Source organism: Bos javanicus, chromosome 13 (assembly GCF_032452875.1).
Source record: "Bos javanicus breed banteng chromosome 13, ARS-OSU_banteng_1.0, whole genome shotgun sequence".
Lineage (NCBI taxonomy): Eukaryota > Metazoa > Chordata > Mammalia > Artiodactyla > Bovidae > Bos > Bos javanicus.
In genome coordinates, this window is record NC_083880.1 from 53,846,036 (window position 1) to 53,862,139 (window position 16,104).

The 16,104-nt window shown below is 63.0% G+C and overlaps 2 protein-coding genes across 8 annotated transcripts; one reads left to right on the forward strand and one right to left on the reverse strand.

Moving 5' to 3' along the window:
• Nucleotides 1–1,224: 1,224 nt before the first annotated feature.
• RGS19 (regulator of G protein signaling 19) lies at nt 1,225–7,388 on the forward strand. 5 transcript variants are annotated; one of them, XM_061436809.1, is made up of 7 exons: nt 1,232–1,331; nt 1,775–1,912; nt 4,437–4,543; nt 4,752–4,873; nt 6,123–6,197; nt 6,275–6,521; nt 6,594–7,388. In XM_061436809.1, exons 3-7 carry the CDS (start codon nt 4,514–4,516, stop codon nt 6,783–6,785), a joined length of 666 nt encoding a protein of 221 aa, XP_061292793.1. In that variant the 5' UTR covers nt 1,232–1,331; nt 1,775–1,912; nt 4,437–4,513; the 3' UTR covers nt 6,786–7,388. The 5 variants fall into 5 exon arrangements, with proteins under 5 accessions (XP_061292794.1, XP_061292793.1, XP_061292796.1 ...); XM_061436810.1 differs by lacking the exon at nt 1,775–1,912 and having other exon boundaries at nt 1,225–1,331; XM_061436808.1 differs by lacking the exons at nt 1,232–1,331; nt 1,775–1,912 and adding an exon at nt 3,458–3,969.
• Nucleotides 7,389–8,193: 805 nt separating this feature from the next.
• On the reverse strand, nt 8,194–15,690 carry TCEA2 (transcription elongation factor A2). 3 transcript variants are annotated; one of them, XM_061436816.1, is made up of 11 exons: nt 15,445–15,555; nt 14,762–14,919; nt 12,568–12,630; nt 12,153–12,258; nt 11,343–11,433; nt 10,190–10,335; nt 9,921–9,977; nt 9,426–9,580; nt 9,211–9,357; nt 8,566–8,637; nt 8,194–8,390 (listed from the first exon to the last, which is right to left on the reverse strand). In XM_061436816.1, the coding sequence occupies exons 3-11, from the start codon at nt 12,619–12,621 to the stop codon at nt 8,382–8,384; spliced, it is 837 nt and encodes a 278-aa protein (XP_061292800.1). In that variant the 5' UTR covers nt 12,622–12,630; nt 14,762–14,919; nt 15,445–15,555; the 3' UTR covers nt 8,194–8,381. The 3 variants fall into 3 exon arrangements, with proteins under 3 accessions (XP_061292800.1, XP_061292797.1, XP_061292799.1); XM_061436813.1 differs by lacking the exon at nt 14,762–14,919 and having other exon boundaries at nt 15,445–15,690; XM_061436815.1 differs by lacking the exon at nt 14,762–14,919 and having other exon boundaries at nt 10,190–10,320; nt 15,445–15,688.
• Between the last annotated feature and the right edge of the window lie 414 nt (nt 15,691–16,104).

Here is a 16,104-nt window from a genome sequence, read left to right on the forward strand (position 1 = left end):
GGCCTTGGCCTGCACTCTCCAGCTCAGCTCTGCCTAGCTGCCCTACTGGCTCCAGTTCTATCCTTTGCCAAGCAAGATGCAGGTCTGAAACACCCGCTCTCTGCTCTGTGGTTCTCCTTAGCCCTCCTCACCTCTCACCCAGTCTGCGAGTCTATTTCTTGTCTGCTCCGCGGCTGGTCTGTCCTGCCCACTGCCAGGTCCCAAGGCTGACACGTAGAGAACACCCAGACATTCGCAGGATGAAGACAGTTGTAAACTCCCCCCTTCCCTTTATATCCCCAAGAGCGCAGAAAAACGTGAGCATGTACAACTTTGTGCAACTGGAAGGCATTTTGTGAGCAGGCCCGGGGACCAAGGGACAGGAGCTGTACACGCTCTGAGGCTAGGGGACTCAGACACTCTGCAGACCACTTCCAGAGCAGGGTCAGGGCCGTCCAAACACGGGCCCAAAGCATGCTGGGATAAGGTATTTAACTCATCGAGTCATAAAATACGAGATTTGGCCAAAGAGAAGAGACAGGCATTCCTGGCAAAGGGGAGGGTGTGGCTTTAAACTTTAGAACATCTTGGGGCAACTGGAGGGGTTGAAAGGGACTCAGCTGGCCACATGGACAGGGACTTTGGATATAAGGACAGCCCGGATTTAAGAACCATTGCCCCCCACCCCACCCCCAGTGGCGCTGCAGCCCAGGAACCGCCTTCCTTGGGAAGGCCCTACAGCACGGTGACTGACAGCACGCCCTTAACCGCGTTTCACAGCTAAGGATACTCAGTGTCAGAGAGCCTAGGGACGGCCCAGGAGTGACCACGGGGTCCAGTCCTTTCGAGCCGCCTCTCCCTTCCTTAAGAGGGGCAAGCAGCCTATGCAGTCGCCCCCTTCCACCCCCCCACCCCCCACACACACACCCCCCCCACACACACCCCCACTCCCCCAGTAACTGCAACGCTGGACTGGCCCCGCCGAGAAGAGCTGGAGGCACGGCCACACCCCCAGCTGCCGCAGTACCACTTCAGCCGCTCCGGGAGCCAGAGGCCCCAGCATCAGCACCTCATCTCCGCGGGCCACTCAGCGACAATGGGGACCCAGGCGCCGCGCAGAAGCGCGCGGAGCGGTGGGGAGGGGGCGGGTGGGGCGCGGAGCCGGCAGAGCTCGGGGCGGGGCGGGCCGGGCCGGGCACCTCCCCGCGCGAGGAAGTCCCGGCCCCGCGCTTTGGGGAAGTGCGGCCGAGGCGCCTGCGCACTGAAGCCTGCGCCCGCTCCCCGACGATCCGGCCGGACCTCGGAACGCGCGGGCCGGCGGCTGAGGCGCGAGCGGCTCGGGAGCGCGGCCGGTGAGTGCGCGCGCGCGGCGCCCAGGACGGCGGCCCTGCCCCTCCGGCCCGGGGCCCGTGGGCTGTGCGGGGCGGGAGCTTCGGAAACCAGCGCCCAGATCCGCGCCCCAAGGACTCCCGCCGCGGGGTCCACGTGGACCCTGGGCCGCGGCGGGACTGGATGCAGTCCCCGCGCGTGGGGGAGGGGGCGTTGCAAGCGGGTTCCCCTTTTTCTGCAGCTCAAAGCCTGGGGAAGTGATTGCTCAAAGTGGGGGGGGGGGGCCGGAAGAACCCAGGTTTCCGCGTCTCCCGTCCCCCCTTCAGCCTGGTGGGGAGGGGCCGAGGCGGGACACCCGTACTGCCCCCGCCCCCACCCCGCTGGATCTGGCAGCCAGTCATCCCCGCCAGTCGGAGGGGAGGCGCTGCGCCCCCGGCCCGAGCTGATCGGGGGCTCCTGGCGCCAGCCTCGCTCCAGAACGCGCAGGAGGACCTCCTGCCGTCTGACTTGAGTCCTGCTGCTGCAGTGCACGCCCCTTCGGCAGCCAGGGTGGGGCCCAGAGCGACCTGGCCCCTCCCGCCCCCACCTCGCCTTTGGGTCGCTGGTGAGTGGGGCGCGTGGCGAGTTCCTTGAGGGTAGGGTGGGGGCGTCAGAGGCCGGAGAAAGGGGCAGACTTCTCCAGGCCAGACCCTATTAGCCGAGAGAGGGAGAGAGAGAAGTGGGTTGCCCCTGCCATCGCAGAGGTGGGCTGGGGCGAGGGTCACCAGGGCTAGGAAAACTGGTCTGCCTTGGAGCCGCTAGGCTGGGACTTCCCTACCAGCCCAGTGGTGGAGGGGCGGGGGCGAAGCAGACAGGAAAGGTGCTGAGGAGGATGAGAAGAGAATGGAGCCCCTCTGGCAACCCCCCTCACAAAGGTTATGGCATTTTTTCCTGGGATTGTCACATTTTCTTATTCTTTTTTTGGACTGGGCGGGCTCGGGGACGTTCTTTTTCCTTCTGTGGAGCAGAGCAGCAGTTGCTCCCGAGGGAACCTCTGTCCCCAGAGGCCAGACTTACTGCCCGTCCAGCTTCTCCCATCCTAGACTTAGGGGCCAAAGCCTGGATGGGGCTGGGGAAGGAGAAGGAGCCCCCTTGCACATGCCCGGATGAGGGGCAGGAGCACTGATACTGATCCTGTAACCCCACCAGGAGAGAGAGCAGGTGCCCCAGAGGCATAAGTGGTCCCAGGCGGCCTGGGGATGGTGCAGGGAGCCAGGTCCAGGGGTGGGCGACAACGTCCAGGGCCTACAACCAGGGCAGAGGGGCGGCCTCTCCCTCTCTCTGCCACAAACTCAGCCCCCAGCACCTGGGCGCTGCACTCTCAGGCAGGTCCCCTCCTCCAGTTCAGAGCTGATTTGGAGAAGGCAGCCTAGGGAGTTTAATCTTCAGGGAGCTAGGGGGCGGTGGGGGGGAATTGGGGCCCTGCCCCCACTCACAGTGGGTGGAGATGCAGAGGAGGAAGAGCCGCTCTGCCTGGGGAAGTCACAGCCCGACTGGGGTACAGCTACCAGACCTCAGAGGTTGCCACACCCCTTCCTTTCCCTAGAAACTTGACCCCTGCGGGAAGGCAAGCTGTGGGGCTGCTGTTTCCCCATCTTGTCTGTTTGCTGGAAGCTTGAGGGTCCACCTTCCCATGATCCAGGGGAAGCCAGGCCAAGACCCCATGGGCCCCTACACCTGGCCCCCAGATCTGGGTCAGGGCAGGGGCCTCTGCATGCTTAGACTGAAGACAGGGGTGCCCTCAGCGTGCATATCTCGGGCTGTCACCTCTGGGCACCAGCACCTGGCCAGGAGACGGGACGCTGGGGTTGCCCAGCCAGTGACCGCCCTGGGGCCCATCCTGCAACATCGTTTTCCTCTCCTGCCATCGCAGACCCCAAGAGGCCAACTGAACCAAACAGGCACTGAAAGGCCAAAGCTGAGGAATGGAAGCGGGGTGGGGGGGGGGGGCGGGGTGCAGCAGAGAGAATGTTCATTTAATGAGAAAATAAAGTGAAACCAAGTCGTGAGCCTCTCGCGGCGGGGTTTCAGAAGGTCCGCGCCCCAGACACGCCAGGGGCCGCCCCTGGGCCGGGGAAGGGGGCGGATGCCTCACCTGGGCCGAGGTGGGGGTGGGGTGAGGGCAGGTGGGAAGGCGTTCAAAACTGCCTCCTGGAGCCTGATTGGCCGCCCTCGGTCCCCGCGTTCCCAACAGGGGCCGCTCATCCGGGTGGGACTGGGCACCCCCGGCACGCCCGCACTGCGGAAGGGGAAGGTTCGCCCTGATGCCGCTCCGAGCGGAAGGGACCCCGCGGCTCCTACCCGCCCGGGAGCAAGACGCGCCACCGCCCGCCTGCGGCAAGGCCTGGGGCCGCAGCGGTTTCCGCAGCCTGGGGGTGGGGAGGGGAAGGGAGGCTGGGAGACCCGGAGGTGCCAGTCGAAGGCTGGGTGCGGAGCGAAGGTTGGGTGCGGAGCCAGCGTCCGGGCTGAAAAGGCGGTGGTGCCTGGCGGCTCTCAGCCCTCTTCAGCCGTGCCTGCTGCACTGCCCGCACCTTCAGGACGTCCTGCCTCAGCCCCAAGTCCTACTCCCGTGCTCCGTGCCACAGGCCTGGTCTGCTCCCTCTGCGGAGTCCCTGGGAGCAGGTGGGAGTCCTCCAAGGCCCCGCAACCCTTCCCAACTCCTGGTGGGAAGCAGCCTCCCCACCTCTCACCACCCATCCCCTGGAAAACCTGGGATGGAGGGAGCTGGGATGGAGGTTCCAAATGTCTACCACCACCCCTGAGAGCCTCAGTCTCTGGGGGCCTGCAGCCCCCTGGGAGGGGCCAGGAGCCGGAAACCAAGAAAGAGGAACCCCTGCTTCCGGCTTTCAGGGAGTAAGCAGATGGGGGTGTCCCAGAACCTCCTGTGGAGATCTTGTCTGGGGTCTCCTCCTTCCTGATCCCCATCCCCTCACAACTGCGGTGTAGACTAGAGTGGGGGTTGGGCCTGGGCAGAGTAGTCTGAGGTGGGAAGCCGGGGAGGCAGGTAGGGAGAGATTCAGAATGCCTGGCAGGGTGCCAGCCAGGGCGGGTGTAAGGTTCTCAGTGAGAACCCCGGCCTCTCTTCTCAGACCCCCAGGCTGTGGTGACAGAAACAGGTGTCCTGGAACAGGCACCACGGAGCCCTGGCAACCTCCTCCACCCATCCATGCCCACCCCACCTGAGGCCGAGAAGCAGGTGGGCTGCCTCCACCCTGGCCTCCGCCCCTTGGGGGGTGGGGGGGCTAAGGGCATGACTAGGAGTTCAGAGACCCATGGACATCTGGGAGGTCACAAGGGTCATAGTCCTGGGAGGGAGTGTGGCGTCCAGTGGGCAGTTGGGGCTGGAAAGCGGGTGGTAACCATGGGCTCTGCCTGGAGGCTGAGGCAGCCCTGTCTTCCCCCAGCAAACAGGGCCAGAGGAGGCGGACCAGCCCCCCTCGATGTCCAGTCATGATGCGGCTCCCCCGGCTCCCCCCAGGCGAAACCCCTGCTGCTTGTGCTGGTGCTGCTGTTGCAGCTGCTCTTGGTATGTGGGCCTGGGGATGCTTGATAGGCCTGGTGGGGAGGGGGCGCTGAGCAGACCTAGGATCCAGGACCCTGCTCCTTAGTCCTTAGGAGGCTTTTGAGGCATCACCTCCAAGTAGGGTACCCCTGCCACCCACAGCACTTATCCAGGGGCTTGGTGACTAGTGGTCAGTGCAGGTGGTATCCACATGCAGGCACCTGGCGTGCATGCATGTGTGTGTATCTACTGTAAGCTAGCTGTGTGTGTGTGTGTCTACTGTAAGCTGGGTGTGTGTGTCTAACATGCAGGCATATAGCGTGCATGTGCGTGTGTGTCTCTGCTGTAAGTTAGGGTGGTATGTGTGTCTGTCTTGTCTCTGTCTGTCTCTGTAAGCTCATCCAGACTGGCCCTGGGGACTAAAACAACAAGACAAAAGCAGGTCCTACAGACAGCATCAGGTGGAGGGGCTTTGAGCAGAAACCTGGCCCTGGGACAGTCGGTGGGTGGGGGCAGGCACTGGGCCTCCAGGGGTGAACTAGTTTCTAAGCACATAGGGAACCTGTTGGGGGTTTTGTGGCTCAGAGGCATATGGCTCTTTACAGGTTTTCAGTCCTTGGCTGTTGAGTAGACAGTGCTGAGGGGACCCAAGTGGGGATCAGCCAACCAGTGAACAACTGAGACCTGAGCCCATGCCTGAAACAGAGAAACTGCCTGGGGTTAGGGATGGGAGGCCATGAACTGTTAGGACCCACTTAACCTTTGCCTGTAGGGACCAGGAGAGGAGTTTGGCATGGCATCTGAAAGGTGGGGTAAGGAGGGAACTGAGTTCTGTCCAAACCCTGAGTCTGAGATGTCCTTAGCCGTATCACTGACCCTGGTGAGAGGTCTGGCTGGAGGTGTGGACTTGGAAGCCATCACCGATGCTGCGCCCGGAGCTAAGGAGGGAAGCAGATCGCCTGGGGAGAGTCAGGGGTCAGACACACGGGCTGGGCCTTCACCACATCAGTGGGGTCTGTAGGAAAAAGCAGCGAGGGTCTAGGTCAGGCCAGGGAGGGAGGGAGGCAGACACCTGGGGCCTGTGAAGCCCCGAAGGCAAGAAGACGTCCCAGGGCGGGACCAAAGGCTGGGAAAGAAGCAGACCCACCTGCGACGGGTTCACCCGTGTGTTGAGAACCCCGAGGCCTCCTGCCCGTTCTAACACCTGTGTGCGGAGTGTCCTGCATGCATACGTGTGCCTGGAGGGCAGTGCCACCTTCCCCTCTGCCCGCAGGAACGAAGAACGGAGGCGGGCCTGGCGAGCCTCCCGGGAGAGCAGGCTGCAGCCCCTCCCCAGTTGTGAAGTCTGGTGAGTCTGCCCCTGGGGCTCTGCGCGGGAGGGGGTGGAGCCTGACGAAGCGGCTGATGCCCGGATGCCCCCCGCAGCGCCACGCCGACGCCGACCCCGACCCCGGAAGAGGTGCGGAGCTGGGCCCAGTCCTTTGACAAGCTGATGCACAGCCCCGCGGGTCGCAGTGTATTCCGGGAGTTCCTGCGCACGGAGTACAGCGAGGAGAACATGCTCTTCTGGCTAGCCTGCGAGGAGCTCAAGGCCGAAGCCAACCAGCATGTGGTAGATGAGAAGGCCCGGCTCATCTACGAGGACTACGTGTCTATCCTGTCCCCCAAGGAGGTGCGCTGCGTCGGGCCCAGGGTGGGAGGGTGGGGGCGTCTCCGCGCCCCTGACCGTGGCCCCGTCCCGCAGGTGAGCCTGGACTCCCGGGTGCGGGAGGGCATCAACAAGAAGATGCAGGAGCCGTCGGCGCACACGTTCGATGACGCACAGCTGCAGATTTACACGCTGATGCACCGAGACTCCTACCCCCGCTTCCTCAGCTCCCCCGCCTACCGCGCCCTGCTGCTCCAGGGGGCCTCCCAGTCCTCCAGCGAGGCCTAGGCTGCCCACGTGGCCGCCCAGATGTGGGACGCCTCCCGCGGCAGAGACTCCTTTCACGGGAGCGCTTCAGCAGGTGTCAGGAACACCCACCGGGCCCAGCACCCTGGGGTGGTCCCAGGCAAGAGTGGCAGGTGCAGCGCCAGAGGCCCCTTGCCCACCTGGGGGACGCAGTGTACCAGGGTCCTGCTGAGAGGCAGGCGTGAGTGCCTCTGGGCCCAGGCGACCTTTCTTGAATCAACCACCCCCTGCCTCTGGCCACGGAGTCCTCCTGCTGGGGTTCGCACGTGGGGAAAGGAGGTACCCTCCCTGGAAGCATCCTGGAGCCACAAACCTCACAGGGTCCCTGGGAAACCCTTTCATGGACAGCAGGCCTTCTGTTTAGTTCTGTGATACAAGGAGACCTCTGCCTGGTGCCGTATGCACCCCGGGATTAGACTGAGGACCTCAGAACTAGGCTCAAGGCAGCAGGACCGGATTTCTCTTTTATATGGTCATTGAGTTTAAACCAGGAAATATGGCACTGTGTGTCTTATCAAAAAAAGAAAATGTTTTCATATTTAACTCCGCTCCTCTTACTCCCAAAATAGAATATTATTGAAGATATTTTTAAAGCAAAAGTCTTTCCTCTCTGAGAGGATGAGTTGTCTGGGACCCCCAGCAGGGGAGCAGCCCTGCCCAGTGCAGGGACCAGGTGCTCAGCCCTCCCCATTTGAGGGCCTGTGATCAGGCAAGTGCAGCCCCCAAGGCACCTTGCCATCAAAGCTGGCAACACAAGAGGTACTGGCCAGATCCTCAGCAGGCAAGGTCCCTGGCAGGTATCAAAGATTGTCTCCAGAGGCCGGGGCAGGACACTGACGAGGTGACGTCTCTGAGAACCTGGGTGCCAGGCAGTGGCACCTATACTGTGTCAGAGGCCCCACAAGGCACAGGCTTGCCCCTCTGATCCCTGAATTTCCAGTTGGTAAGCAATTCAGAGCTGCACCAGGGCCCAGGACCCTCATCAGGGGTCCACCCCCATCCACACTGCCTCCACAAGCAGTGGGGCAGGGGCATCCTGAAGGGTTGCAGGCAGGCACAGCTGTGGGCCCAGATTTCACCTCCCTGCATGATCCCTTGACCCTAAGCTGCAGTACCTGGAGAGATCCTGAGACCCTGGTCCTCTGTGCACCCAAGACCCCTCCCCCCATTCATGCTATGCATGCCCAGCCCTGCCCCGCCATGGGCACACACTGGCTCTTCCCTCCAGGGCTGTCCCACCAGGCCAAGCCTGTGTCACATGGCCCCAGATGGACTGTTCCTACAGCAGCGGGTGGTGGGGGTGACAGACCAGAAGTGAGGGGATGGGGACCCAGCTTGAAGCCCAAGTTTGTGCGTGGCCCACCAGGACCAATGGCTAGGGACAAAACGGTGGCAAAAAGAAACATTTAATGATTTGAGGGGAAAGGTGCACTGCAGGTAGGACAGAGGGCAGGGTGTGCTGCCTTCTGAGGGCAGGTTTCCAAGAAGCTGTGTCTGTATCTGTCAGCAGAGGATGGGGAAAGGGCACTGGCCAGCACTGGCCATGGCCCAAGGCTGCAGGCACACGTGCACAAGGGCTCAGCAGAACTGCAAGAAACAGACAAGAGGCAGCATCCATGTGGCCTGCAGGACCCCGGAGGGCAGGAGGCAGGGCTATCCACCACCTTCACAGCTCCCAAGAGACTGGTCGGCATGGCCATCCCCGAATTCACACTTCAGACAACCACCTCCAAAGAACAGGACGGCCTGGGCTCACCCCTACCTTCCAGCGGTTCCCACACTCATTGCAGACAACGAAGGTGGTCATGGGCTCATCAGAGCTGCGGGTCTGCACCTGTGGGGAGGGTCGTGATGGCGGGGTACCCAGCCCCAGGACCTCAGTTACTGGCAGCTGGAGGGCCCTGGGAGCAGGACTTCCCTGGAGTCACAACCTGGGGAGCACCCCCTACATCCTCAGGCAGCACTGGCCTCATGACACCTTGGCCCTCTTGGATGACCTGGGCTGAGCCTACCCAGCGACCCCAACCTTGGAGCCACCCCAACTGCTTTCTGCTTACAGGGCCCCCTGACATCTCTTGGGGCCCCATCAGTGTCTACCTCCATGACTCAGTGTATTCCCACTGCCACTACCGGGCACCCATCCCCCTGCCAGCAGCAACACAGTTGGGCCAGGCCCCGCCAACTTTAGTGACTCAGAGCACACTATACCCACCACTGTAGGCTGCTTACTGGGGACCTTGGCAAGGAGGAGGCCTTAAGGGTGAAGGCTGCTTCCAGCCCCGTCAGAGGCTAAAGTCAGACCCGAACCTCAGCATCTCTCACACAGCGTACCCCATATGCGTCTATGCAAGTGGGACCCAGCTGTCAGCAAGGGCAGGGCAGGGCCCCAGAGGCAACCAGCGCTTACCTGCGTGTAGGTGCAGTTCTTCTTTCTGCACTTGCCACAGGTAAACAGGTCCGTCTGTGTGCCACCTGTGCGCGCCATCTGGTGCTCACGGATGGCCTCCTTGGTCATGGCCTTGCGGATCTCCTTCAGCTCATCGCTAGCCATCTCCTAGGGCGAGGGGCACATGCTTAGCCCGCAGCCCCCAGGGCAGCCCCCTGTGCCCCTGGTAGGCTCACCTCTGAGGTCATGACAGCAATCTGCTGGGGCGTGATGGCGCCACACAGCACCTTGCGCCGCAGGCCGGGGTTCTTGGCATCCTTCAGGTTGGAGAGGCGGCTCCGCACACGGTTCTTGTACTTCATGTCTGTGTTTCCCACATCCCGGAAGATACGTACGGGTGTTTAAGGACCTGTCCCAAAGCCAACGCCCTGCCCTCCAACCCGTCCCTGGGCTATTGAGGGCCTCTCCATGGGGACCGTGTCAGAAAAGCCAGCAACACGGGGTCCGGACACTGACACATTCCTGGCTGAGGCCCAACTGCAGGCGCAGGGTCTGGGACCCAAGTCCACTGCAGGCGTGGTCAGACTCCATAGGGTCTAGGAGGGCCCCCGACTGCCCAACTCCCTGTTAAGGGGACCAAGCAGTGGCTGCCAAGGGAACTGGGCCTGGTTAACCCTGCAACCCCCAGAAACTGCAGCCCACCCAGCGCCCAGCCCCCATACAAAGGATATATTCTTCGATCTGGCCCGCCAGGCACTCGCAGTCTGCACCAATGGCCACGTGGTCATCTGTAAGAAAGAGCCCTGATAAGCTCTAAGAAAGAGCCCTGCCAGCTCTAACCCCCACACCTCAACCTGTGTGGGATCCCCACCCCCAAGGGCAGCAGCCACCAGCTGGATTCAGGCCTCTGCAGGCAGGCAGGGCCCAGGCCTGGGAATGGAGTGTGTGTCAGGAGCCAGGACCCTGAGGTGTGCTGGGTGGCCCCAACCCAAGCACTCACGGTCTGTCTGCAGAGCAGCGGTCAGCATCTCACGACACTTGGTTCGCACAGCGTCACAGGTGACTGGCACCGGGGGAAATGTGGTGATCCTTGGTGTCGAGGGCATCCTAGGCAGCTCTGGCCTCTTGCGGCTGGAGAGAGGCCCACTCGGGCCACATGCACCCCCATGAGATGCAGTCCCCAGAAAAGCCAACGTCACAGCCACGATGCCCCCAGACCTCGTCTGCTCCACTCTGACAGCAGCCCACAACCCTGCCCATCTGCAGTCAGCTCCAGTGTGTCCATGCAGTCCAGCCAGAGGCAGTGAGGCTCACTGAGTGGGGCACAATCCCAGACAGGGTCTCTGCCTCAGGGAGGCCTGGAACATGGGGCCACAGTGCCTGAAGCAGACTGCCAGGTCGGGGCTAGGGGTCATCCAAAACCTGGTACCACTACACAGGTAGCCCCACCCCTTGCAGGTCTGGGCACCCCCTGTATCCAGCCAGCCCTCCTCTCACACTCCTGGATCTTGTGACCCCATGATCTCCATGGAAGTCAGTGGAAGCAGGCAGCTTCCTGGAGGAAAAACATGTGCAGGTGGGCGGATGAGCCCACATCTCTACAAGGCCATGCCATGGATTCAGGGTCAGCTTTTCCTGGCCCTTGGCCACTGCTGCCCAGTGAAGTCAAGAGCACAGCTGCCTCTCAGCCACAGCCATCACCAGGGCGGCAGAGAGGCCTCATGGCTCCAGAACCTGCATCACGCCACAGGCTGGGGCATCCCCAGGGAAGGAGGGACCAGCATCAACAGACACCAGGCCAAGGGGGATATCCAGAGCTGGCCAGTGAGAACCACCCCTGGACTTGGCCTGGAGCTGGGGATGAGAGCAGCAGGCTCCCCCAGGCCTGCTCAGGGTGTGTGTCAGCTGTGTGCACCCAGGCAGACTCAGCCTCCCCTCAGATGCTCGGGGCTGAAAAGACCCAGAGGAATCTCTAGGGGGTCAGTGTGCAGCAAGAGGCTAACCCCAGGGAGAGTCCCTTCCAAGGAGTGGGAAGAACCAATGTGTTTTAGGGACCTCAGCTCCCCCACCCCAGGGCTCCCAGAACTCAGCACCTTGGTCTGCCGAGAAAGCGGGGCCATGGAGGGGAGGCATGTGCCTTCTGGACGCGCTACCTGGGGTCCTGGGCCTCGGAGGCCTCCTTGGAGGACGACGTGGGCAGAGACCCGCCCCTCCTCCGCTCCCTGGCTTTGGCGTCTGAAGCATCTACAGGTGCCAGGAAAGAAGGAAGGGCTGGCCAGGAGAAGGCAGACCAGGAGGGCAGCGCAGGGCCAGCGAGGCGGGCAGACCACCACCAAGGCACCGCCCCAGCCCTCGGACCCTGCCTCCAACCCCAGCTTCCTGCTGAAGACCAGGGTCCTCTCTCCCCGGCCAATGAAGGTCCTGGAAAGGCCTCCTGAGTACAGAAACTCTCCATAGAGTGACAGTCCCCAGAGATGGAGCCCGGGACATGCAGCTCTCTTTCCTGAGGGTTTGGACAGAGCCCAGGAGGAGCTGGGAAGGTAGGGGCACCTCGGGGTCTGGTGGTGGCATCCCAGTCGCCCCACAGCCCCACTTCCTCTGAATGGCTGCAGACCACCCCCCATCCTCCTCTTAACCCCATGTCCTTCCTACCTGTTCCTCCTCCATCTCCCCTCCAAGCTCTCCTGCCTCAGGTCCGGGGCTGCCCCCTGGCTGCCCTGACACTTTTCCCCACGTGACCTCCCCCAGCTCCCCCTCAGGTTCCCCCTCCAGGGCTCAGAGCAGTCCCCCTCCACCTCTCCCCTCCCTCCTCATGGGGCCCCTCTCCTCCTGGTGCTTCCTAGACTGGTCACTCCCTGCTCCAGGACAGCACAGCTAGCACCCTACCCAATGCTGCCCAGCGAAGGGCCAGAGTCTTGGGTGCCCCTTGCCCCCGAACTCAGCCCAGGCTGCTTGACCCATACCCAGGAGCTTCTTCCAGGACTTGATGAGGGACTTGGCTAGTGTGACGACCTCCTCGTCCGAGCTCTGCTTCCGCAGGGCATTGACGGACATGCCAACACGGGTGGACTGCAAGGCAAGTGGCCAGGCTGGGGGCAGCGGGCAAACCCTCCCCACAGACCCATGGTGACTCCCACAGGGCAAGGCTGGGGACCAGTGAGGGGAGGGGGCGCCGTTCCTGAGGGTGACCGTTCCATTTGCATGAGTCTCAGTGAGAAACACCGTCGGTTTCTCATGAATGCCCATTCCTATCTCATGGGGCAACAGAGAAAGGCAGGGACCGTTTCCTCAGGGGCAGGGATTCATGCCAACCGAAAGCAGGGCGGGGGCAGGAAGCCCCGCCAGGTGCTGGGAGCTGGGGGGCTCGTGGGGCCCTACCTGCAGCAGATGCAGTGTGACAGGCATGGCCTTCAGCTCCCGCAGCAGGTCCATGGCTCCCTCCTGGAAGAAGGGAGGACCCACGTAAATGACTCTCAACTCTCGGTGGGCGAGCCCACCTCATCCTACACGTGAGGGTTGGGGGAACAAACACAGGCAGTGACAATTTGGAGACCCACCTGGGTCAGATGCCCCGGGAACGCAGGCATGATATAGGAAGCAGCTTTGCACTTAATCCCAACCCACCACTGCAGGGCCAACAGGGGAAAGGGCCCCAGCCCTCCCTGGCAGGGGCGCCATACCAGGAAGAAACACAGCCCTGAGAAGTGCCCACTCCTGCCTGGTCCCATGTCCTCCACCCACGTAACTCTGGCAGCCTCTCCTCAGCGCCCCTTGCTGAGGCCAAGACCTCAGGGGCCTCTCCTCTCCTCACATCAACCCCCACACCCTACTCACTCCCTCCAGCTGTGTCACCTCGCCTGGCCCAACAGAGCCCTGTCTCCCTTCTCTGACCAGCACTCTCGCCCACGTCTGCTTCCTCCAGGGCGCGCGCACACACACGCACACGCACACGCACACACACACACACACACACACACACACGAGCCACAGGACGCCACGCAGACAGCTCCCTGGGGCCCTTCAGGACCTCTGGCCCTGCTCCTCCCACTGCCAGCAACACACCTGCCCCCATCTCCTCGAAGAGCTCTGCTGAAACCACAGGTCTGTAGTGAGGGGGAGGCCTTGCACCACCCCACCCGCTCTGGGCTTTGCCTTCCTCCACAGAAGCCTCAGGGAACCCACCAGTGAGGTTTCACGTGTGTGTGTCTGAGGACATGGGGGAGGCAGCCACCCAAGGCAGCCTAGCTGTGGGAGAGGCACAACCTGCCCCTCCCCAAACTGGATGGCATCTCTGCTCAGGCTGCAGCCTCCCCCTCATCACCCTTGGCAAGTCCTGCCCCTCGGGCTGCAGAGTCCAGCCCTATGGTAAGCTCCTCACAGGGGACAAACGGTCACCAGAGACAAGGGCACAGCGCAACTTAGCAATCATCTTCCCCAAAATGGAGCCCCAGGCTGCAGGATACCAGCTTTCTGATGCCTCCGGAACAGGGAGGCATAAAACAGGATTCCCAGTCATGGCCCCCTACTCCGCAAGGGGCCTTGAAGGCACTGGGACCCACCAGAAGTCTCTGCCGGCTCTCACTCACCGGTCCATGGTGCCTCAAACCTCCTCACGCCCTTCCCAGTCTATACCTGTCCCCCCTCCTCATTTTCCCCTGGGCTTCCATCCACGCGGTGTTCCACCTAGGTATCCCCTCCCCTAGCCCTGCCTGGCCCCACTCAGTCCTCCGTGGGTCCCCTGACCCATCTCTGCCCCGACCTGGGGGACATTTGTTTTGTCTCCTCTGGGGAAAGCAACTTTTTTCTCTTGGCATCTCTGGAAACAGCCATAGACGTTCCCACACCCCTGCTCTGGGCTGCCCACTGCCTCCCAGGGGTGTGAACATGGTGCAGGGTTTGGGGATGAGGCAGTGCTGTTGCTTGATGGATGAATGACAGCACGGGGACCAGCCCCCTCCACCGCCTGGGTGGAGAACCCTGTCCAAAGACCAACTCAACCATGCTCAGCCCAAAAGCCAGCCCCAAACCACCAGTGAAGGCACACAGCCCTGGGGTGGTTGGGCAGGCATCTTAAGCTCCAAGATGAACCTCCCCCACAACTCCCACCACCACTCGCCCACCCCAGGAGCTGAGTCTGGGGAGAGAGCACGTTTTGTTTATTGAGCCTCTCTAGGAGCAGCAGGACCCCCTCCACCCCTCGAGGCAGGTACCACTAAGTAAAGATGCTTCCTGTGAGGGTACGCAGGTCACCTAGGCCCAAAACTGAGAGGGGCCTGGAACTGGAGGCCCAATTCTAGGCCCTCTGAGCCCCAGCTCAGTTTTTCCCAAAGATTCACTGTCCTAGGGACAACGGAGGACCAGCCCCACAGCGAGCATGGCTGGCTGGAGTCCGCAGCCCCGGGATTCCCAGGGCAGGCTCAGGGCCTCCAAGGGCTCTTTCCCGAGGTGCCTACGCATTTACCCACTCCCCAGGAGCTGCTGGCTGAGCCATGGCTATGGAAGGGAAAGAATTTATTAGGGCAACCTGGTTCTTGGGTGACTGAACAGACAAGGAAAAAAAAGGCCTTCCCACCCAAGAAAGCCCTCTGGCCGGCTGGCTGGAGAAATGAGACGTCGGGGCCGCCGCAGCCCCAGACCAGGCAGAGGTAGGGGAGGCGCCACAGCTCCAGGGAACAAGGGGTCCAATCTCACACTCCAAACTCTTGAAGGCGGAGAAAGGATGTGGGAGACCTAAGGTGGGACAGAGGGCTCTGAGTCGGGGTGGGCCTTGGCAGGGAGTTCTGGGGGACTCCGAGGATGCCTAGGATGGGCAGGAGGAAGGCCAAGGCGGCGGGCGGCCAGTCAGGGCTGTACAGGCCCGGACTTCAGCGAGGCCTGGAGGGGCGGGGCCGAGGAGGGTCTCCGCCAGCCCGGCCTCCCAAGGGGGTCTGGAGTGAGGGGTGGAAGCGGGCGAAGCCCAGGCCTGCGGGGTCTCAGCCTGACAGTTGGGGTCTGAGTCCAAACCGGGTGGTTCCCGGGACAAGGTCCAGGTCGGATCGCGGCCTCTGCCGTGGGTGCGAGGTGAAGGGTAGGGCTGGCCCAGGATGGGGGTCTCGGCCTCTGGCGGGGGTCTCCCCGCGTCCTGAGAGTCTCTGCCAGGGCGGAGCCTCGTCCTGCCCTTCGAATGGTCACCGCGACCCTGACGGGGGCTTGGCAGGCTCGGCGGGGGCTCGGCGGGGCGGGGGTCCCGGGGTCCTGACGGCCCGCGCCCCTCACCGCGCTCTTCTTGGTCACCATCTTGTCCAGCCTCCGGGCGATCCGCGCTATCTCCTCCTCCTTGCCCATCATCGCCTTGGGGGCAGGGCCCCCAGTGCCCGCCGTGCCAGCCTCAGCCTCCCGGCCCGGACCCCGGCCCCGGCAGCCGCAGCCTCCCGCACCCTCCGCAGTAGACGCAGCCCCGCCACGGGCGGGAGACCCTCCGTTCAAACCCCCGGCCCCCGCGACGCCGCGCTGCATCTTGGGACATGTAGTTCCCGCTCCCGCCCACCCTGCAGGAGCCGGCCCCGCTCCCGACCACAACTCCCAGGAGCCAGGTAGGCGCGCAAGGCATCCTGGGAAGTGTAGTTCTGATGCGGGCCGCCGCCCAAGGCCTGAACACGCGCGGGCCGGTTAGTCGGAGGAGGGCGCTGCGGAGCGCGGGACCCGGCCGTGCATAGGGGCCGCAGCGCCGAACGCTGCACTTTCCTCCGGACACCGCGCGGGGGCGACCCGAGTCCGACTGCAAGAGGCCGCTAAGGCACGCTGGGGTCGGTCCCCTCTCCCCACCCCTTGAGCCCTCCTTCGCCACCTTCTTCAGTCCAGGGGGCCGCTGCCCGACCCCAGTCCTGCGCGGAACCCCTGAGCGCTCTGGCCGGAATTGTGGTCTCGGGGACCCTG